The following is a 24022-nucleotide window of genomic DNA, read 5'->3' as shown; positions in this document are numbered from 1 at the left end:
AAGTAAGTAAGTAACAAATTCATTTTTATTAGAATATAATATACATATACAGAGTTAATAATTATTTATATGAATATTAAAGCTATGGCTAAGCCGTCAGCCTGGTTGGTAAATATAGGTACTTTTATTATTATTTATAATATTTAAAACTTTAGATAATAGATACAAAAATCAAACATATTCTGTTATTAAAAGCATTCGGTATTTGTAAATTGCACTCAAAAAGTTGCTTAACATTTTCCAGTCCCATCCGTTTACAATTTGAAGTGTTTCTTGCATTGGTAATGTTTGTTTACCAAAGAAACGTATCCTTTGTTGTTTAAATATAGGACATATACTTATAACATGAAAGCAATCCTCTTTGGATTTTAGATTACAAAGGGTACAAAATTGATTGAAGCTGCCGTTGTAAGGATTACCGTTTAAACTGAGTGTCTCGCTTCTTGCTTTAAAGTTTAAAGATATTTCTTTGTAACTCAGTGAATCGTTGAAGTAATTTCTATTATTAAGGTTAAAATCAAGTTGAGAGTATAAAAGTCTGCTGTCAGATTCGCAGGCCTTAATAATGAATGCATCTCGTATTGAGTCTTCATTCTTTTGGATAATTTTATAGAGCTGATCTTTTACATTGCACAAGTTGTTTATGCCTATACGGAGCATTTCTCCGCAAGAGCTTCCAATATATTGCCATTTCGCGAACCACCAATCCTTATTCCTCAATTCATATAAAAGCATCTTTTTGGATTCTCTGGAGTTCTGAAAAGCACATATTTTGATTATAAAATCAGCCTGTGCTTTAAGTGTATTTGTCTTGAGTTGAGGTAAGCCTGTTTCCAAGTAGATTGCGTAACTTGGTGTGTTAAGTGGAAGATTGAAAAGTTTTTTTCAAAAAATTCCTTTGGAATTTCTCAATAACCTCATATTCCTCTGATCCCCAAACCTGAGAGGCATAGCACAAGGTTGATTTCACAACAGCATCAAAAATTTTGTATTTGGCTGATAATTGTATCCTGTCGTTTGAAAAAAAACTTTTTTCCATGTTGAATTCAACAAACTCTGCGAAGTGTTGACCTTCTCTAATAGGTGTTTGTTAAAATCCAAAGTTGAGTTTAACTTGACTCCTAAGTACTTTATTTCTTTAGATATTTCCAAGAGATTCCCATTGTAGAACCATCTATTCCGAGTTTGAGATTGTACGGATCGTGAGAAAATCATCACTTTGGATTTAGCGGTATTGATGGCCAGCCCCCATTTGTTGCAGTAAGACGCCAACCGATTTATCATCAATTGTAAATTTTCAGGTGATTCGGACAATAGGACGAGATCATCTGCGTATAACAAAACATTTATTGTAGTACTTGCGATATTTATGCCTCCAGGAAGGTCATCTACTACGTCATTTTTAAAAAGCGAGAAGAGCAGAGCGCTGAGCAGGCAACCTTGTTTCACTCCCGTACTTGTAACAAACCATTTTGAATAAGCCGAACTGCTGATTTTGTTTCAGTGTACATTTCTTTGATTACATTTATGAACTTCGAAGATATGCCCAGTTGCGATAGTTTATAAAAGAGCGCGTTTCTGTTCACTAGATCGAAGGCTGCTTTAAAATCGACAAAAAACGAGTACACTTTTTTATTCCTTGCTTGGAAAGCTTTTACAACTGAGGAAAGTGAAAAAATGTGTTCTATTGTAGAGTAATTTTTCCTAAAACCAGCTTGGAGGTTCGAGAGGATGTCTCTTTGTGTCACCCATGTGTCTAGTCTCTCTGCTAATATACCGCAGAAAATTTTAGCTATAACATTCATAAATGAAATGCCTCGATAATTTTCAGCACTATCCAAAGCACCTTTTTTGTGAATGGGAAAAATCACGGACTTCTTAAAGGAGGAAGGGATACCCGCATATGTAAAAACTTGATTGTATAAAGTTTTCAAGTGGTTGAAAAACGTAGGTGTTGCATTAGCGAAAAACTCGTATGTTATACCATCTTCACCTGGTGCCTTCCCATTTTTGGCTTTATTTATAACAGCATTTATTATATCAACGTCTAACATTTCATCCGATACTAATGGTTTAGCATATGAAAACGCCAGGTTGGAGTAATTGCAAAGGAGACTTTCAAAGTGACAGGCGAGCATATCTGCAGATAATTCAGGTCCGATTATATGTTTAAAGCCATTAATTCCTCTAGCTATCTTCCAAAATTCTTTCGAACACCTTGTTCTTCCAAGAGTTAGCGCTTGCTCGTTTTCATATTCTGTTTTTTTTTTTTTACACAAATTTTTGTATTGAGTGTTAGCTTCGATGTACAAATTTTTCAAATTGTAACTATTTGAATTTCGCATCACTCGCAGTAGTGCAAAAGATTTTTGCCTGGCTTTTAAACAATCTTTGTCAAACCATTTTTGTTTGAAACTTGTGCTGGTGTTGAATTTCATTGTACTTTTTTACAATTAAATTTTAACTTTTTTTATTGTTTTGGGTTTCCTTATTAGTTTCTATTTATTGTATTTTATTATTTTTTTTTTGTTTATTAGTATATTTTTATTTATTTAATTTCACTTGGTTTTTATAATTTAATAATTTAATTTATTTATGTATTTACTTTTCTTCTAATTTTTTGTTCTAGTGAATCTCTTACAGTTTATTTTATTTGTTAAAGATAATTTTGTATATTATTGCTTTTGTAGAATATTGTGTTTTTCAATTCTATTTCCAATATAATTTGTTTATTTTTGTTGGTCAAATAATTATTTACCTAGTACCCGTGACATGATAGTTAGTGCGTTGGACTGTCATGGGAGATGTGTTGGATTCGATCCCTGAAAGTGCCACCTAAGGTTTTTATTCAGGGGTACTGCCTCTTGCGAGGATTTAGCGAATTCTCCATTAGCCGTTCGGATTCGGCATATAAACTGTAGGTCCCTCTACATTACTGCAATTACTCGCTCACTGGAATGGTTGAGTGTTGTAAGTCACTAGGCCCTGGTTCTCTACGAACTGTTGCACCACCTAATTTATTTTATTAACTCTTTACCTATTTTATTAATGTTTTTTTTTTCTGTCGTGCCTCGAGAACTAAAAACTTTAAACAGCGCTCCATTCAAAACCTTTTTAAAAATAAAAAAAGTAAACTGTAATTGAAGTTGAATCTACCAAAGATGGCTAAGTCCTTTAGAGAACCAAGAACTGCCATACGACCTTCTGATCTATAAAGACTTTTTGTACACTACATTTATTTCGAATACTAAGTCTGATTAAAAATTAACCCTCATCTGTTTTCAATAAGTATGACCTTTCATATTTCTTCAAACTATCTTCTAGAGTCAACTTTGAACACGTTCGCATATTATTTTAAGACTGCCTTTGAAGACCTTTCTCCTGCAAACACCTCTTTTCATTATTCTTCCTAACGCCCAAGAATACAGTCATCTTACATCAATTTTTTTTAATTTCTGAAGGCTCTATACATGACAATATTTTAAAGCTAAAAAAGAGGTGGGGATGTGACCCACACTGATAACTTCCCATCCCGTCTGTCGATTTGTCTTGCTTAAAAGTTTGTCTATATGTACTCGTATCAATTTTTACCAAATTTGCGTACTATTTTTTGTAGATTTTATTTTCTATGAAAAAACGGACAGTTAGATTTTAATATAAAAATTACTGAATATTGGAAACAATATATCTGTGAAATAAAATAAGTTTAAAGCCAATATCTCAAAGTTTTGAAAAGATATTTGAGCCGAAAATAAATTTTTACCAACTTTTATTAGTTTTTTTTTTTAAGGTTTTTATTTTTTGTAAAAAAAAACTGTCAATTCGATTCTTCTCAACATTTTTCAGAATGTTGAAAACAATATTTCTTATAAGATAAAATAAAATTGAAGCCCAAATTTCAAGTTTTTGACAAGATATTTGAATCGATATTCAATTTTTATCAATTTTGAGTAATGTTTTTTTGGATTTTTATTTTGTATAAAAAAAACTGTCAATTAGATTTTTCTCCAAATTTTATCAGATGTCAAAAACATCACAATCGGTTTGGAGATGAAACAATATTTTAGTCTTAAAATTTTGGAGATGACAAAAAGTTTTTTTCTTCAGTTTTTTGATTTATAAAAAAAACCTTAAATGGATTTTTTTTCCAAAAATATACTGCTTTGATATCACGTTACAATATATTATATAAAATTTAATTCAAGTTTCCAGCGTTTTTGGTTCGTAAGATATTTATAGCTTTAACCAAAATGTTCACCTTTTTTCAAACTGCTATGGTAAAAAAACCATCCACGCAATTTTCTTGGGAGCCATTTTTGCATCTTTCTGGCTTATTATCGGTAGAACAAAATTTATTTGAAGTCCATATCTTTTATAGTTCTTGAGCTATGGACAACATAAAAACGTCGCGAACGTACGGACGTACGGACGCACAGACATCTTTTATTTCTACTCTAGGGACCTGGTAACGTCGAGAAATGTCAAAATTTTCAATTTGACGAATTTGACCCATAACAATAACTTACAATGGGAAGTTAAAAAGGTTTACAAAATTTAGTTACGAAATATCGTTCTATGTAAAGTGGTTTTCAATTAGAGTGGGTAGATTTTGTAGCCCTGTGCACAAGAATTCGGCCTTTAGCCGACTTCAGCTTGTCAAATTTTGCATCGGGACTTGAGCCTACACCCGTACATGATCTAACTGACCAAGAAAGTTAAAGTTCATGACCATAGACAACGCTGTTTGTTCGCTGACAGGGCTTTGAATCGTTTGGAAGATAACTCCAAATTGTCCGAAATCCATCTTTTATGGTTGAATGGCTGTGTTAGCAAGCAAAATGGCAGTATATGGTGAACTGTCCACCAAGATCATGCGATTTTACCCGGTAGGGCTTTTCTTGAAATCGACCGATACCCTAAGGGTGAACATAACACAGGCTATCGCTCAAATTCAGCCTGATCTATGCGGAAAAGTCATTGAAAATTGGACCACTCGGATTCATGCCACCATAAGAAGCCGAAGTGGGCATTTGAATGATGTCATAAAGAACACTTAATGGCCTGTATGCGCTTTAAAAAAAAAACATTTTGTTAATACCTTACACGCAGCTTGTTTTATAATATTTCAACATCTACCCGCCCTTATTGAAAACCCTTTTATATAGCGAAATTGTCTGCTATTGAAAAATGGTTTAAATTCTCTGACTGTGATATAATTTTTAAATTGTTCTTCTCTTATATGTGAACATCAACAATCGCAAATTACTATTGCATGAACCTTTTTTTAAGACATTCAAACAAGGCATTTGACAAATTAAGTTAGGAAATTCATCTGAACTAATTAAGTAAAGTTCGACTCAAAAAACATTACATATCTTAAGAATATGAAAATTGTATACCATCAAGTTTGTAACCCTTCAAGTCAATTTAAAGTCAATTTTGGTGTACCTCAAGGGAGTAACCTTAGTCCATTTATTTATTTATTAATAATTCGTCTTTAAGTAATTGTATGGCGGCATCTATGAAAACATTGATATTGTAATTTTGTTTTCAATTATAATCTAATTTTTGGGAATGATGCAATAGAAATAGTTTAATTTTAAGTATTGGCAAATGTAGTACCCGTATCATGATGGTTAGTGCGTTGGACTGTCATGCAAGGGGTTTTGGGTTCAATCCCTGCCTGTGCCACCTTAATCAAAAAAAAAAAAAAATCGCGGGTACTGCCTCTTGCGAGGAATTGACAAATCCTTCAAGAGTAATTCTTGTCATGAAAAAGTGCTTTCTCAAAACTAGCCGTTTGGATTCGGCCTAAAAATTGTAGATCCCTTCCATTCCTGACAACAGTACTCGCTCACAGGAATGGTTGAGAGTTGTAAGTCACTATGCCCTGGTTCACAACGGACTGTTGCGCCACCCCATTTGATTTTGATTGGCAAATGTAAGACTATGTCTTACAAGCAAACGGTACATTGTGACTATATTTTTAATTTTTCACGTTTGTATCCAGTTTTACTACTTTCTGACACAAACATTATCATTTACTGATCTCTTTACTTATTTTACAAAAAATGGCTTAAAAAAGACTTTACTTTCGTCAAATATTTTTCCGATATTTGTAATTATTATGTTATTGAAATCCTTTATGTTTTCTTTTTATGCGATCCCTTGAGATTAAATACGAAGATTTGTTCACTTTTCTTATATTAGTTCATTTCATTATTAATATTAGTATATTTTTGTTATGTTCCTTGACTTATGTATTTATGCAACAACTAAATCTTAATTTTTATTTAAGTAAGCTTCTATTTTATTATATTCAAATTTTTTCCTTAACTAAAATATTAAGGGAACAAAAGATTGTGAAATCGAATCTTTTTATTTTCTTTTGTAAAATATCATTGTTAAGATTAAGTTAATTTCTTAGCTAATTTCAAGAATCAAGCAAAAACTGTTCAATATTGATTTTCGACCAAAGTATTTTGAGAAAAGAGAAAGATATTAACTTCAAACTATTTTTTAACTTATACAAAACATTATTAATATTTTATTAGTTAAATAAAATCCTTAAACAAACAAAATACTAAAAATTGAACTTTCACTTAAATATTTTGTGAACAAAATTTTACCTGTCTTCAAAATTGTTTCATCCCATACAAATATTGTTGTTTATGTTAAACAACATTTAGAGACAGTGTTTTTAAATGTTCCTCAAAAATCCCGTTGTATTGGTTCAACTTTAAGAATATATCTCGACAGAAAAATTCCATATTCTTTTCATGCCTTAAGGTAAAATAAATGACTTGTAACAAAAACTACTATTTGAGCATATTTAGCTGACACAAATCACAATCAAATCCAATCTTCTTTTGTATTTTATTGAATCATAATTACAATCACATCCAATCTACTTTTGTATTTTAATGTGTCATAAATACTTATTCATTTGTTATTTTCTCAAAAGCAAATATCAGCTTCTTGCAAAGAGTTTGACTTTTAACACTCTTGTCATCATAAAGCTAACGAAAGAATCTTTTACTCTGGCGAAATTCACCCCAGTATCCACGTTTTCCTACAAACAAAATATTCTCGTATACCTGAAAACACTCTCATACAAACAAAAAAAAGTTACGTATACGCCATAGTGAACGGAATTATTTCTTTTGCTGGTGGCTGCTTGTGCATCCAATTCACAACTTGAATCATGTTTTCTGATATTAACTTGTGCAGAAAATTTATGCGAGAACTGACACTCATGCAATGCAAGCTTCGAAAGGGTAGTAGAAAATTTATATTCACCTGAATTACAAATTTTCAAAAAGTCAAGTATATAATGGAATTGAGTCGCTTCCAAACGTCTTCTCTGTGTTCGTCACAATCGAAACAAATATATCAAGGTATCCCCTGTTTACTCACAGGTGTTCATTTCATGTCTGTTTCTAACACTTGCATATATTTTACATATTTTAACTGTCCTAGGACAGAGGTTTTCTTGGACTTTCGAGAAGGTACCTGCATATACCTCCGTCGTCGTGAATGCAGTCGCCATATGGCTATAAAATACGATGTCCTGTTTATTTTTCTTAAACTCGAAGAACAAACACGTTTTTATGCAGTTCAGTCAGTCAGTAAATGTGTATGAATGGATAATGGCCTGGGAAGAATGAATAACTGCATATATATAACATGCATTCTTGTGCATACATTATGATGAATGGAATCCTTTTTTATGTGAATAGGATCCTGCATAGAGTGGCATCTGCATATATTGCTTCTGTAAACCTGCTGCTTAGTATGCTTCGAAGATAATAATGCATAATGAGCTTTTTGTATACCTCTCTTACCTCTCTGCTTCACCCCCGCTTTATATAGTAAATCTATTTCTGGTTTTTTCTTAAAAAGGATGTCTGCATTATTTGTCGTCCTTTTTAAATAAACAGCAGTAGACAACAACAAGAAAAAAAAAACAAATAAAAGGATAAAATTTATGTGTGTACATGATTTTGTCCCCACATATACATATTTGCTGCAGAAAAATGTATCCTCTCTAAAAACTAACTTGTCTTCTGCATGAATGATTTATATTGTAACTATTTTAATTCAGTGTTATCTTTTATTTATGTGGCAGTGTTTACTAGTTTTTTATTTTATTATTATTTAGTTTTATGTTTATGCATTTGAAGGCTATCATGTGTCTAGATAAATGTGGGTAACTTGTGAGCAGAGAGCTTTGTATATTTGTTTGATTTAATTACTTGCTAACTAATCACTCTGTGGACTTTATTAACACTCATAATAAATAAAATAAAAAAATGCTAATTATATACATTTTTAAGCACAGATAACTTCTAATCATATTTTTTTTTTCTTTTTGTTCTTCAAAAAAATATAGCGAATCCAGCCCTGTATGCACATTATGTGTTTAATACATTGGATCAGGATCATAGTGGAATAGTTAGTTTCGAGGTAAGTTATTGTTTAATTTGTCCTTTTTTGTAAATTTGTATCTTAATAAATGCCTTCAAATAAATATTTTATTTTGAATTCCTACCCTCTTCCTGGTTTTGACTGTTAAACGTTTATATAGTGCAATATTTTTTAAATGTCTAAAACAACAAATGGTTTTCGTCATCTTTTAAACAATCAAGTAAACAAGGTTTTGCTCCTATGTTCCGATAATTTTTGAAAGCCATAATTCAAATCCAATTTTAAGTCACTTTACATCGTAAGGTTTATAATATATTCGAGTTCCAAATTCAAAAAGAAGGCACATCTATAATAGTCCAGTCATTTGGTAGTTTTACCTGGAAAGTTTTCCGGGAGTTTTGAAAATTGGTTAATTTATAGATTTGGGTATGCTCTTTTCGAATTTCAACTTTGCCACCTCGCACCCCCGCCGCTCGCGCCGCCATCTTGAAAAAATGGCGCCTAAAACGGTTTTTTGGGAATATCTCCTTTTCGACGCATTTTACGAAAAAAATACTTATGTACAAAATTAAACTAGAAAAAATTTCCTACAATTTATGTATCAATAATTTTTTTCATAAAATCAATAGTTTTTGGCGTACGAGCGCCACAACATCCATTTCAATAGACGTTTTTAAAAAAACTCATTTCCACACCGCCTAGAGGTAGAGTAAGCGGCGCGTTTTTTAAATTGTGGTTTCCCCAAAAGCCTAATCCACTTGTGATAAATTTTATTTTGAAATTTAGCGCAATCTTTTTCGCTTTGCTGTTGATGGACCGCGTGCTACGACTTCGTCCTGAGCATCGACCGAAACATCTAGGACTGAAATTTCGTCATCATCATCTGCGATGTGACTATCAGGTTCATCACACGTCTCTTCATTTCCGATTTCATCGAAAGCTTTTTCAAAAATAGTCGCCGTTTCTTCTTCTTCATCATAATTATATGATGGAATTGGCGAATTATTACAACTACCACTACAATTTGCGCATATAACAGAGCATTTTAATCCAGCTTTTCTTCATCCACAGGCTTTTTGACATCCTTGTTTACACTTGCAAGAAATAAGTTTCAATAACGATTCTGACCTGGTGATAGGCTCGGAATGAATGTTGTCGTGCTGCTGCTTCTGTTGGTGGTAGTGATGCAATATTAAATTTACTTTTATATGCTGATTTTGTGAAGCATACATATCTATATTCGTTTAAATGTTTTTTACTTTTCACGTCACTATAACCTTATAATTGAAATAGGAAAGAATACCATTCCTAAAGTCCACTTGGAAAGCACGCTTTCGTTTACTCCTCGTCCATGAGTAAGACCACTTAGGCATATCATCGTTCTCATGAGCGATAGCTCAATTGTCATATCAGACAATGTGCCACACCAAAATTTGTCAGAACGTCTAATTGTAAAATATGCTTTAGTTGTAAAAAGTTCGTATTCTTCAGCTGACATTCGTTTCTTTAAATCCGACATGTCCTGCAAATATAAATGGAAAGATTTTGCATCCAAGAAGTGGCCACTAGCATGAAAATAAGGAATCATTTTCTGAATAGTGTCGAGATGTAAATTCCAATTGCCCATTCTTTCTGCTTCAATGAATTGTTTGACAAGTGTAACCATCCGGAAATACTGGACCCATAATTATGCTGTGCGGCCACGTTGTTCAAATGTAATCAATTGATTCTCAAATTTCTAGAAAAATGCGTAAAGTTTCAGGTAGATCAGACTCAGAGTCTTGAAAAAAATTATCTGATGGAGGATAATGTTTTGTTTCATAGACTGTAGAGCGAATGTCCTGTATAACAATTTCTGCTGCTGTCTTCACAGTACGCCTACGTTCTTCTGCATTGTTATCACTTTTTTGATTATACCAGGCTTCTGTTAATAACTTAAATCCTGTATTTCGAAAACAAACGACTGGAGCTTTATTGGCAGTGACGGCAATAAAAATATCATCACCGTATTTTTTAAGCAGTTGCGCTTTTACCGTTTTTATGTGGGGGTGGTCATCACCTTCAATTTAGGCCATCAATTCTTCCAAGGAAAACTGACACTCGTCGGAATTCTGCTCAAGATAAGAATAAATGAACTGCATCGCAGTATCTATCTCAGTGGCATACGGACCTTTTATTTATATCTTCAGCTGGTGGTGCTTGGTATAATTTTTTCATGCAGGAATTATGGTACTGTGCATCGGCTGCGACCAAATCATTCACATGCTCAACACGCTCAACAATCGCTCACCAATCATCATTACGATTTCTACAAAGATTTGTTATACTGTCTTTCATTGGCAATTTCCTCACACTATACACTACATTACGCTTGCACAGCCGCGTCTGTTTTTGTTTAGCTACAAATTCTGCTGTTATCTCTTCAGCACATAAAAAACAATGATTTTTAAAAGAAAATACTGGGTGCGAGGATCGCAGTTGTTGCTGAGGTTTCGTGGCATCACTTCCTCTACGCAATGATGCAACGATTAACTTCTCATTATTGTATCGTTTTCGACACACATCATGAACCACTATCGATTTGAGTCCCGCCAAAAGTTTAACTTTACTATCATTTCTTTTAACATTTGACTTACGAAAAGTGTCCAATCCTTTTTTTTTCACTTCAACTGTTTCATTTTCCAAGAGTGAACTGTCACAAATACAACAATTTTCTGTATTAGAAGCCATAGCTCTAAGAACACAAACAACACCGTACGACGATAAATGTATAAATACGGATGACTCAGGCTCAACTAAATATTTCTCGTAATATATGTAGCTTCTACCGAAATATTGCGCTAAATTTCAAAATAAAATTTCTCCCAAGTAGGCCTATAGGCCTATAGGTGAAACCACAATTTAAAAAACGCGGCGCTTACTCTACCTCTAGGCGGTGTGGAAATGAGTTTTTTTAAAAACGTCTATTGAAATGGATGTTGTGGCGCTCGTACGCCAAAAACTATTGATTTTATGAAAAAAATTATTGATAGGTACATAAATTGTAGGAAATTTTTTCTAGTTTAATTTTGTACATAAGTATTTTTTTCGTAAAATGCGTAGAAAAGGAGATATTCCCAAAAAACCGTTTTAGGCGCCATTTTTTCAAGATGGCGGCGCGAGCGGCGGGGGTACGAGGTGGCAAAGTTGAAATTCAAAAAGAGCATACCCAAATCTAAAAAATTAACCAATCTTCAAAACTCCCGGAAAACTTTCCAGGTAACCCTCTTTTTTTTACCAAATGACTGGACTATAAGGCTTTCTGGGGATATCTTAATTAATTAAGTTGTTTTTTTTTCCTATTTCTATTCGTGTCAAAATCTACTAATATTCGTTTTTATAGATTTTCACAAAATTAGGGAAAAATATTAACAAGTTGTAAGATTTCATTTGCCTTATATTAATTTTAGAGAAACAAAGAATAATTTATGCTGAAACAGTTTTTCAACAGAAGAAAGTAATGTAATACTTATTAATTCTTACATTTAGTTCTTTGATTGTGATTCAAAAATCGTGAAATTTAAGTGATGAATAAAAAGCTTTATGATTTGTTCACTGTTAAAAATTAACAAATATATAAGATGTGACACATACACCAGACAGCTGTTATAAAAGACCTTCCAAGATGATCACTGTTACTTTTACAACGACAATGTGGAATAAGCAAAAAGAAGTTGGCCATCCACACTTAAACCATCCCATCCCGTCTGACAATTTGTCTTGCTTAAAATTTAAACAGAATGTTCAAAACAATATTTTGGAGTCGAAAACATTTTCAAATCAGTATTTTGTTGGTTTTGTAGGTTTTCGTGTTTTGTTAAAAGAATTGTCAGTTGAAATTTTCCAAAAAAAACTTATCTACAAATTATCAACAATAGTTTGCATATGATGAAATAGTTTGATTTCAAAATCTTTTTTTTTTGTTAACGATTTTAGTAGTATTTTTTGAAAGTTTTTATTTCTTATGTAAACAAATACAAATTTTAATTTTCTAAGAAAATTTAGATAAAATCAGTTTAAATCAAATATTTTTAATTTTTAAAAAGATGTTGAAGTCAACTTTTAGAAATGTTTTTTTATTTTCGAGGTGATAATTATTTTTGTATACTTTTTGATTTATAAGAAAAACGTTGATTTTTTTCTAAAAATTGTATTAGTTTGATATCACGTCACAATATATAGTATAAAATTAATTTTAAGTCTCTAGCGTTGCTATTTTGTCAGGTATTTTGAGTTTGGTTTTTGAGAGTCCTTTCTGCATTATTATCTGTATAACAAAATATATTTCCATATATGTACTGGTACTTGAGATATGGATGACGGAGAGATGTGTCAACATGTTCAATTCGACAAATCGAACCGATTACAAAAACTTCCTAAAAAAAGTTAAACAAAAAATTAATTCCTTTTTTTTCATTAAATAGTCTAATGAATTATCGAATAGTTTGGTAAATGTTTACTTATTGAAAAACAGTTTGCTATCGAAAGTGAAAAAAAAACAGATTTTGTTCGAAAAAAAAAACTTCATTTTCATTGATTTTAAAAAGTATGCAAACATTTAATAGAAATAAATCGGGTCCCTCATTTTAAAGATATCATTGAAACCAATATTCAAAAAGCTGTTTTGATAAAAATGAAGTAAAAAATAAAAGCTCGGATGCATGGACCGCAAACATCAAAAATTACGCCAGCTCGTTCAATTTTGAATGGGTCAACATAAAATAACCACATAATATTTTTGAAATGTTGCATTTTGAGAACCAGTGAAAACTCCTTGCAACATTTTTCAAAATGAAAAAAAATCATTGTTTCCATGATGTGGCACACAAACTGTCAATAATATTAGAATTATTAACTTCCCATAGGAAGTTATGGGTCCGATTTGTCAAATTGAAAATTTTGACATTTATCGACGATTCAAGGTCCATAGACTCGAAATAATTTTTTTTAGAAAGATGTCTATGCGTGAGTGTGATAGTACGTTCGTACGTCCGTATGTCCGTATGCCCGTATGTCCATACGTTTTTTTCGTCTTCCATAGCAGATAACATACAGATAAAAAGGCAAAAAGATGCAAAAAGGGCTTTTTAAGAAAATTGAGTGGTTGTTTTTTTACCATAGCAGTTTAAAAAAAGGTGAAAAATTTGATTAACCCTAAATATTTTACGAAACAAAAACTTTGGAGACTTGAATTAAATTTTATTTAATATATTGTAACGTGATACATTACAGTTATATTTTTCGAAAAAATCAAATTAACGTTTTCAGAAACACTGCAACAAACAATTTGGTGCAACGAAAAATAACGTTTTTAACATCTGGTAAGATTTTAAGAAAAATCGGATTGATAGTTTTTTTTATAAAAAATAAATATTTAAAAAAAAACATTACTCAAAGTTGGTAAGAATTGAATTTCGACTCAAATATCTTCTCAAAAATTTGAGAGAATGGCTTTCCACTAATTTTAACTTATAAGAAATGTTGTTTTTAACATTCTGAAAAATGTTGAACAAAATCAAATTGACAGTTTTTTTTACAAAAAATAAAAACCTAAACAAAAAATTAATAAAAGTTGGTAAAAATTGATTTTCGACTCAAATATCTTTCAAAAATTTGAGATATTGGCTTTAAAATACTTTTATCTTTTATAAAATATTGTTGTCAACATTCAGTAAAATTTTGAGAATAATCGAATTGACAATTTTTTTACAAAAAATAAAAACCTAACAAAAAAACAATAAAATCAAATAGCTTTTCAAAAATTAAAAATGTTGTCTTTAATTGTTTTTTTTACAGAAAATATAACTTACGATATTCAGTAGTTTTTTTATAAAAATCAAAAGTCCGTTTTTTCATAAGCAAATGAAATCTACAAGAAATAGTACGCAAATTTGGTAAAAACTGATGTTCGGTTCTTGATATCGCTCAAATTAATTTCATTCATTTAATTTGTGAAAATTTGAAAATTGCTACTTCAATTGGTAAAAATTCGTTTTCGACTAAAAACTTATTTACCAAAACCAGATTTTCGAAAAAATTATTTCTTCATATGAAAAATATTGTTGTTAATATTAAAATTTTTAAGAATAATTCAAGTAATAACTTTTTTAAACTAACCCTACAAACTTTTAAGCAAGACAAATCGACAGATGGAATGGGAAATTATCAGTGTGGTCGCATCCCAGCCTCTTTTTTTCAAAACGAATCATTGATTTTTTAAACGTGATTCTTTGAATACACAAATTCTGTTTTTAATAAAATGTTTAAAATGTTGGTGGTGTTACACGCTCACAATTATTTCAAAGGCGATAAAACATAAATTTTTGGACTAAATTGTATAAAACTAAAATACCCATGGCGTGAAAGCTAGTGCTTGGGACTGTAATACCAGAGGTCTTGTGTTATATATATAAAGTTTTTTTTTCATGGGTACTGCCTCTTGTTAAGAATTGACAAATACTTCAATCGTAATACTTGTCATCAAATTTGTCGTTCGAACTTGACAGGTCTCCTCCATGGCTGATGACATTAATCGCACGCAGGAATGGTTGAGAGTTGTAAGTCATTACGCCTCAGTTTTCAGCACACCTAATTTATTTATTTTATTTTAACTTCAAATCACTCCCTCTCATGTATCCGTAACATTCTTCCCTCCAAATAGAGAAATAGAGAATTCTTTTTGGTAATTTAAAATAGAGCTCTTTACCAAATTCAGTTTCCTTAGAATTTGTTTGAAATAATAACATTTTATATCCAAATGTTTTAGAATTTTCAACAATTTATTTAATACACTGCAGTAAAATAAAAAATGGGTGCTTTCTGTTTATGGTTTAAAGTTTGCGAATATCAAATTGTGTTGACTTTTCTACCCACTAAAGTTTTCCAATCCATCATCAACCGTTTGACGCCAAAATAACAATTCAAACTTTGGAAACCTACATACATATACCTATCGATCTTTAAAATTGTATGGCGATGAAGCTTACTTCTTGTTAACTTACTCCGTCAGTAACCAAAATTGCCGTATTATTATAATTGACAGTTTGAAGAAGAAGCTGCATTTAAGGTGAATAGCGAGTTAAATCGAGACATGGTCTATTCTCTGATATTTTGTCTTTACTAAACTAATCAGCTAAACATCAACGATATTTGGTTCATAAACGATGGTGTAACTTGTCATACATTAAACTTAACCATAAATTTGTTGTAAAACCTTTATTTCTAGAAGTTTCCTTGATAGCTTTATCAATTGTTTGTGCAATTAAATAGCTCTAGAGTACCTTTTAAAAGGCTATTTTAAGTCATTGAATTATGCAGACACGCCAGTAACTTCTGAACCAAAAGCAAAATATTCAAAACACCACATTGAATATCGGGGGATTTATGAAAAATCAGATCGGTCGAATAGATTATGCTTTTCGTAGAACGGTATAGTATTCCGGAAATCATATTCAAAATTTTGCTGCCATTTAACTATGTAGCCGATTTGCATACTAAAAACTTCATTCCAACTTCAATTTCTTAATGCAAGTTCTAGACTAACTTTCATTTAAGATCTAAGTATTCAATGAAAGCAAATTTTAAGATTAAAGTTATTTTATACATAGTTTTTTAAGTACATACATTTAAGTAAATTTAGTTTTTTACAATTTTTATTATTTCATGATTTTAATTGAGTTCAATAAAAGTTTGATTGTGCTTCAACAAAGTTCTCAAGCTTATACGAAATTATCTGAAATGGCACTAATTTTTAAATATTCTTTAAATATATTTAAATGGAAACGTTTAGTTTTATGAAAAATGAATATTCTCTGGATTTAACTTCCTGTTAAAATGTTCGATACTTTTTAAACAAAAATTCAAAATTTAATTTCACTAAAAATTTGCATTTTGAAAAAATTATTTTATTATTTTATAATCTCTTGTTTGGCAACCATTTTCCAATACGTCATTTTAATGATGATATCATTTAATTCCAATTTTTTTCTGTTGTTTTTGTAGTTGTTTTTATTGCTTTATTGTTTTATGTTCTTGAGGAAGGTATTTTGTCATTAGTCAGTTTACCACCATAGCCATCAAGCTAACATCAAACGAGTATCTGAGAATCCAGCCGGCCGTGATTAAAGGCCATAAATTCTTAGCATCACACAATCACTAAATAATGTCAAAGAGCCTTTATCCTTGTGGAGTTGTGCATGTATAGTCCTTGTCGTGTCGTTGTCGTCATTGCACTGACGTTGTGTCGTCGTCGTCGTCATCGTTATTTTTATAGTGCTCACATACAGGTGGGTAGGTTTATAGGAATGGTAGTTCCTTCCTTCCTTTCTATAACTATAGCTAACTGCTTCCCCAGGTTAGAAAATTTGCATTCAAATTGGTGTTAGAAAGGAAGTGCTCATGGCAAACACTGTTAAATCGCTTTATAAATCAGTACAGCACTCTTTTGCCTCTGCGTCTGCACACCGACCGTCTACAGTTCTACACCTTCACTCAAAGCCATTGGAAAAGAAATCTCTATAAGGACGAGCTATATATTTCTTTTTTCCCTCATTTTTATTTTAAATGTTTGCTCCTGTGAAAATCAATTTTAACTCTGACGATGGACTGACAACCTGAAACCTAAGTCTGCCAATGAAATTATTGGTCCTCGTCACCATACCTACATATGTTCTCGTTCTCGTTCTCATTCTCATCATCATCCTCGTACTCGTCCTTGTCGACATCGTCTTCGTTGTTCGTTGCCGTCGTTGATTTTCATTACAATTGACAATGTGTAAAGTAAAACAGACGGAGGGGAGGGTTGTGCGGTTGGGAGTGGGTTCTGATGATATTCATGATTCTGATTTTAGGGTTTTGGGAAACCTGTTGATTGTACTCATTGAAGCGAGGTATAGACAAAGCTCTCTGATGGCTGTACTGCAGCCATTTTCAAATAAGGACGATATTCCTTACATTCTATACATCCTATAAGTATAAAAGGATAAAAGCTATCAGAGATACCTGTTAGCTCGTCTTTCTAAATGGTGGAAGCTTTTCCTATACATGATGCGAGTATGTGTGAGTAAGTCCGTTTTATATAGACGAATTTTCATTTTATCGTTTGGGAGGGGGGACGTGGGGGTACGTGAGGATGTATTCGTTGCCATCATCAAATGAAGGTGAATAGACAATTTAATAATTGTTTTTTTTTTTCTCTTTTCTTTTTCTCTTCTTTTGCTTTTTGTGCAATTTAACGAAGCGGTTTTAGTGGAAATCAAGTTGTGATAAGAAATTGAATTACTTCCTTGGCTGCCAATTTATATAGATTTTTGATTATATTTTCTTCGTTAGAAAATGTTGAGCTATTGGGAAATGATAGGGAAATATTTAACATATTGCTGGTTGTTCTGTAAATTAAGAGTTTCTTAAATTGTTGAGAATTGTGTATTAAAATTATGGGAATTTTTAAAAAGCGAAAAAGTTTCAACTTTAAAAGTTAAAGAGATATATTAAACTTAATAGGTTATGGCAACTAAATGAATAAAAATTACTAAAGGGCTTTTGGAATAGAATCCCAAAAGGAAAATGAAGCCATGTTTGTTAATTTTGAAGATTGGTAACAAATTAAATATAACTATTAGTATATAAAATGCTACAGCCTTAAAAGCGTGGTACTTTTATATGAGTTAGCTTAAAGTTGGTATTCCTACGATAATTTAGTTTGGAACAACAAATCTACTTTACACAGAAAAATGTAATTATTTACTACCAAAATTATAACATATGGAAGTTAAAAGTTTTTGTTATGAAAAATGCAATTTATTCTTTGAGTTCAAGTGTATCAAAATTTTCACACACGTTTTTTTTAAAGACTTCGTACATTTAATGTACTAAAAGTCGCCTTTTCTTAATTTCTAATATAAGTCATCTAAAGATTTTCACACATGTTTAAAAGATTTTCCACTTCTTATAATAATATGACTTTATTTGAGAAACATTAACTTTTAACAGAAACATTTTAAATTAGTTATATGATTGCTCTCTGATATATTGTTAAAAGTTCTTCACATAAAGTTCTGGCTTTTTTCCCACAAAAAAGATCCCAGCTTTTCAAACAATTTTTCAGATTTTCACATCATTTTCTAGAAATGAAAACCTGCCTAATTAATGTAGTTTCATTTCACAGATCTGATATGATTCGTGCCTTAATGAATTTCTCCTTATTTTTGTAAAATAACTTTTTCCCTCTATTAACAAACACTACGATTAACCTGAGATGCACACTACGGCGTATACCCACTTTCTTAGTTTTATTTAATTTAAGGTTTATGTGGGCCTCAACCAACATGCGTCTCCAGTTAGCTCTCTCCCTAGCTAACTGCCTAAAATTTCTTACGCAAATTCGTTTGATGTTTGAAGTTTTATTTCAGCGCTGGAGTCGTTGTCTGAATTTATAGTTTAATGTAACTACCTCAAAGTGTTAACGATTGAGTTTAGCCAAATTATTTTCAGAAAGATGTTGAAAAAATTGTGTGACAGTCATCGCCTTCTGAAAAACTTTAAGTAACATGAAAATCCTCTGCAAGATCTTTTTCAACATTGATGGAATGGCAGCGTGCGTTCTCGATCGTCATTCTGCACATATTGATCTGTAATGTTCTTCTCTATGGATGAAGTCCTTAAAATCAATGAACAGTTGCTGGGTATTGATTTGAATTTCCTGCGTTTTCAAGATCTACCGTAACGTGAATATTTGGTCAATGGTGTGCTTTTTTGTTCTATGGCCAAATTGATATGGGTCAGTTTGTTGACGAACTGTTTAAGATCGATAGATAGATATTTATTGTTTTTTATTGTTTTAAAGATTTATTTTAAAACGGCATTTGCCGTCTGCCAGATTGAAAACTTTAATAAATTAAATGTATGTATGTAATTAACAACAACCAAAAACAATTAATAGAAAAGAGACTGGGATTCGACCCACACTTATAACTTCCCATCCCGTTTGTCGATATGTCTTGCTTAAAAGTTTGTCTATATGTACTCGTATCAATTTTTACCAAATTTTTATATAAAAATTACTGAATATCGAAAACAATATTTTCTGTGAAATAAAATCAATTTGAAGCCAATATTTTTAATTTTTGAAAAACTATTTGAGTCGAAAGTTAATTTTTACCAAGTTTTATTATTTCTTTTTTTTTAAGGTTTTTATTTTTTGTTACAAAACTATCAATAAGAATTTTCTCAACATTTTTCAGAATGTTGAAAACAATATTTCTTATAGGATAAAATAAGTCTGAAGCCTAAATTTCAAGTTTTTGAAAAGATATTTAAATCGATATTCAATTTTTACCAACTTTGAGTAATGTTTTTTTACATTTTTATTTCTTATAAAAAAACTGTCAATTCAATTGTTTTGGAGATGAAATCATATTTCAGTCGTAAAATTTTGGAGTTGGCAAATTTTTGTTTCAGTTTTATTGATTTATAAAAAAAACCTTTAAATTAAAATAAACTTCTTTGATATCACGTTACAATATATTGTACAAAATTTAATTTAAGTCCCTAGCGTTTTTGGTTCGTAAGATATTTAGGGTTACCCAAAATGTTCACCTTTTTTTCAAACTTCTACGGTAAAAAACCACCCACGCAATTTTCTTAAGAGCTCTTTCTGAATCTTTCAGCCTTATTATCTGTATAACTTTTTTTTTTAAATCGATATCTTTTCTGGTTCTTTAGCTATGGACGTCGAAAAAAACGTCGCGAACGTACGAACGTACGTACACACGCACACACAGATATCTTTATAAAAATCTTTTATTTCGACTCTAGGGACCTTGAAACGTCGAGAAATGTCAAAATATTCAATTTGACAAATCGGACCCGTTACAATAACTTCCTATGGGAAATTAAAAAAAAAAGAATTTAAAAAGGTAAATTTTAAAACAGAGAAAAAAATAAATGACTAACAAATTAAAAGCGTCAGAAGTCTTCATTCATAATTCTGGATCTATGTATATCGTAACGCAACTTTGCAATAGTCATCACATCTTGGACACATCTATCTCATTCAGCATTCTTAGAATTTGTAAAAAACAGTAGAATTCTAATAAAAAGTCACTTCCTTTCTTCTAGTTTCCCTTAAAGTTAGACATTCCCGACCAAATGTATGAGGTACTCTCGTTCTACAAAATTGCAAATAGTACAGTCCAGTGGTAAGTCGGGTCTATGCGGTATGAAGTTCAGGTTGAATACTTCGCTTCTTAGCTTGACCATTTTAGCAATGACGTTTACATTATTTTCATCATGGAAGTAGTTCCTTTCTGCGAGATTATGGTTGAGCCTGCTGTAAGTTTTTCTGAACTAAACTTTAGCAAGCATATAGAATATATTGTAGCAAAATCCAATTCAATGCTAGGTTTTATTAAACGTAATTCAAAAGACTTCAAAGATCCTTTTGTTCTTAAATCTCTATTTAACTCCTATGTTAGATCAAACTTAGAATACTGTTGTGTGATTTGGAATCCTTACTACAATATTTATTCAAATAGAATTGAAATGATCCAAACAAAATTTACAAGGTTTATAATTCATAAATTAGGTTGGAACATCGAAATCCCGTCGTACTCAACTAGATGTAAACTTCTTGGAACTCAGTCACTTGAAAATAGAAGGAAAATGTTTTCAGTAATGTTTATAAGTGACATTTTGTCGCATCATATCAAATGCCCTTTCCTTTTATCGTTGATAGATTTGTATGCTCCCTCGCGTCAAATAAGAGAACGTTGTTACTCCGAGAAAAGGAACATAGGGTAAACTATGCTTGTAATGAACCTTTAACTCGCTGTGTTAGAGAAACTAATCTCATTTCAAATCATATTGATTTTAATTTTCATATAAACAGATACACTTTGAAAAATAATATACTTTTGTTCTTTTCGAATTAATTAGTCAAACCATGTTTATAATATTTTTATTTTAAGCACTTATTGTTATGTATTATTAGGCCTATTATTTTTTTTTTGTTATAAATGATTATTTATTTCTTGACCTTTTGTAATCTAATTGTAGATGTTAAGATCTCTAATTGATGAAATAAATTAAATAAATAAACAAGGACCCAACTGCTTCAGATGCATATTCTGCTCTACACTTCTTATCTACCGCTGCCATAACCTTGTACATAAGAGCTCTACACATCTTCCACATTTAAATTAAAATTTAAGTTGCATGCTTTTGTGAAACTCGACCACTTAATGTACCATTGATTTTGGTCTTCTATAGCTGTTACTACTAGTCGGTATTCTTTCGTACTAAAAACGTGCAGGAAATAATCCGCTTACAACTTCAGGTCCTTTATAATACCTAGAGGTTGAAGTCCAGTTTCTAGCATAATCACGTAATTTGGCTCATTTTTTGGCAGACGAAATATTATCTTCACACAATGTGTTAAAAGTTTCTCCACCGTGTGAAATTTTTGGCATCTCCATACTTACGAGCCGTATAAAAGGATACTTTCTGCAACTACTTCAAATACCTTATATTAACTACTGTCAGCTATTTTTTCGTTCATAAAGCATCTTTTCCATGAAATACTAATTGCAGTTTTTTCCTTTTGTAGTTTCTTGCTAAAATGTTTCTCCAAATTCAGGCTTCTTGAAAAAAATGTATTCGATTACACATTCTTTATCTTCTCCGTTGAAATTCGATGCATTTCGTCCACCACCCTTCTTAAATACCATCATCTTAGATTTTTGATTATTGACTGTAAGATTCCAAAGGCAGCAGAAAAGGTATACCTACTCTATTTATCATAAGTTGTAGTGTTTCTGGGGAATATCATCATTAGCAAACATTAATGCCCTAATACGAAATCCTGCTAAATCAACACCACCTGGAAGGTAATCTACAAGGTCTTCTATGAAGAGCGAAAACAAGATGGGACTCAATGCACACCCCTGTCTTACTCCCGGGGTGGTTGTGAACCAATCAGAAGGCTCAGCAATTTTCTTCCTGGCTTAATAAAGCTTTCCGCTAGTCTCCTGACAATGAAAATGTTATCTTTTGTAGAGTACCCTGATCTAGAGCCCGCTTGAGTCTTTTTGAACAGGTTCTGATCTGCAATCCACGTTGTTAGTCTCTTCCACAACAGAGTTGTAAAAATCTTATAAGTCGAATTAAGAAAAGAAATTCCACGATAGTTTACTGCATCCATCAAGGATCCTTTATTGTGTATCGGCAACATTATAGCGTCTTGAAACTCTTTTACGGAAATATGCCCCCAAATACTCCATTAAAAAGTATTACCAGACGTTCTTTTAACATGACTGTTCCATATTTATAGAACTCAACAGAAATAATATTTGCACCCACCGCTTTTCCATCTCTAAGAGAATTAATTCCACTTCTTGATGATTAATTTCCGTGCCTAGGATTTGGTTCTTGAATCCAGGTATCGCATAGTGTCAATTTTTTTGTATGCTGTATGGGTACAATAATTCTTTGAAATGAGTAGATAGAATGTTTGCACATAGTTTCTTATGCACTGCGAATTGTTTATCATTCAATTTCCACGCAAGTTTTCATAAATCGGTGGCGTTTTTGCAGGTTGCCAGTTTAGATGCCTGCAGTTCTTCATAGTTCTTTTTTTTTGTTTTTAAATAGCCCCTTATATTGAGAGTTTGCCTCTAAGTAGTTTCTTCGAAAAAATTCTTGGGTATTCCGGAAATTTCTCAACCATGCAAACGAGTTTTTACGGGCTTTTTGTCATTCTTCATCAAACCAAGGCTCCTTTATAAATTTTCTCCACTGCCCTGTTGTTGAGAGTAAGATGACTTTACAATTTGCTCTACCATAGGGAAATCAACATTTTGGTGTGATTGTAGTTCCAAATCAAGTTGTTGTCTGTATGCCTGGATTCTTAAGATATACTATTTGAGTCTAAGAAGTACTAGCGTGTTACAGGTTTCTTCATTTGGTTGTATAAGTCATTGGAAGGTAACAACCAGTGGAAAATAATCCGACTATGGGAATTTTATTGATCCCAAAATCTTTCACAAAATGCGATCTTATACGCAATGTTCACTTCGTCATTGCCGTTTAAAATATCTCGACCAAAAACTTTTCAATTTTAAGGTATTTCGAAGTTTCCCAAATAACTATGTGGCTTATTGTTTAAGATATTATATTTTAAAATTCAACAATGGGAAGTTACTAATGTGGGACCCCAGCCTCATCCTTTTCAATTGCTAAGCCAATCTTTACAATGAAATAATTATACATTGATTTCTCTTGAAAAATACTATTTTTAATATCAACAGCCTTATATAGTACAATTTTATAAAAACTAACTAAGTTGAATCTGTCAAACTTGTAAAACTAACTTCAACCTTATAACCTACGAAATAGTCCAAAAATATCAAACAAAATACCCAGAGTACAGATTTGTATGGGCTGAGTGACTTTAAAATCTCTAAGCCTCATAAAGTAATTCCTTAGACTGCTCTCCGTCCTTTCCTAAATAATTTATATTTCAATAAGCCTCGTATAGAAACGTTAAATTAAAAATAAGTCC

The 24022-nt window shown here is 31.5% G+C and overlaps 1 protein-coding gene across 1 annotated transcript in view; it reads left to right on the top strand.

The window, feature by feature from the left end:
* The window catches only part of LOC129948377 (uncharacterized), a 282556-nt gene that overhangs the window by 249846 nt on the left and 8688 nt on the right, over positions 1 to 24022 (top strand). The window contains 1 exon segment of the mRNA XM_056059352.1: positions 8393 to 8466. Within this exon segment, the coding sequence (XP_055915327.1) occupies positions 8393 to 8466 (74 nt within the window).

The sequence above is a fragment of the Eupeodes corollae genome, chromosome 2, assembly GCF_945859685.1.
Source record: "Eupeodes corollae chromosome 2, idEupCoro1.1, whole genome shotgun sequence".
NCBI classification, from domain to species: Eukaryota; Metazoa; Arthropoda; class Insecta; order Diptera; family Syrphidae; genus Eupeodes; species Eupeodes corollae.
This window is presented reverse-complemented; position numbering and strand designations above follow the sequence as displayed.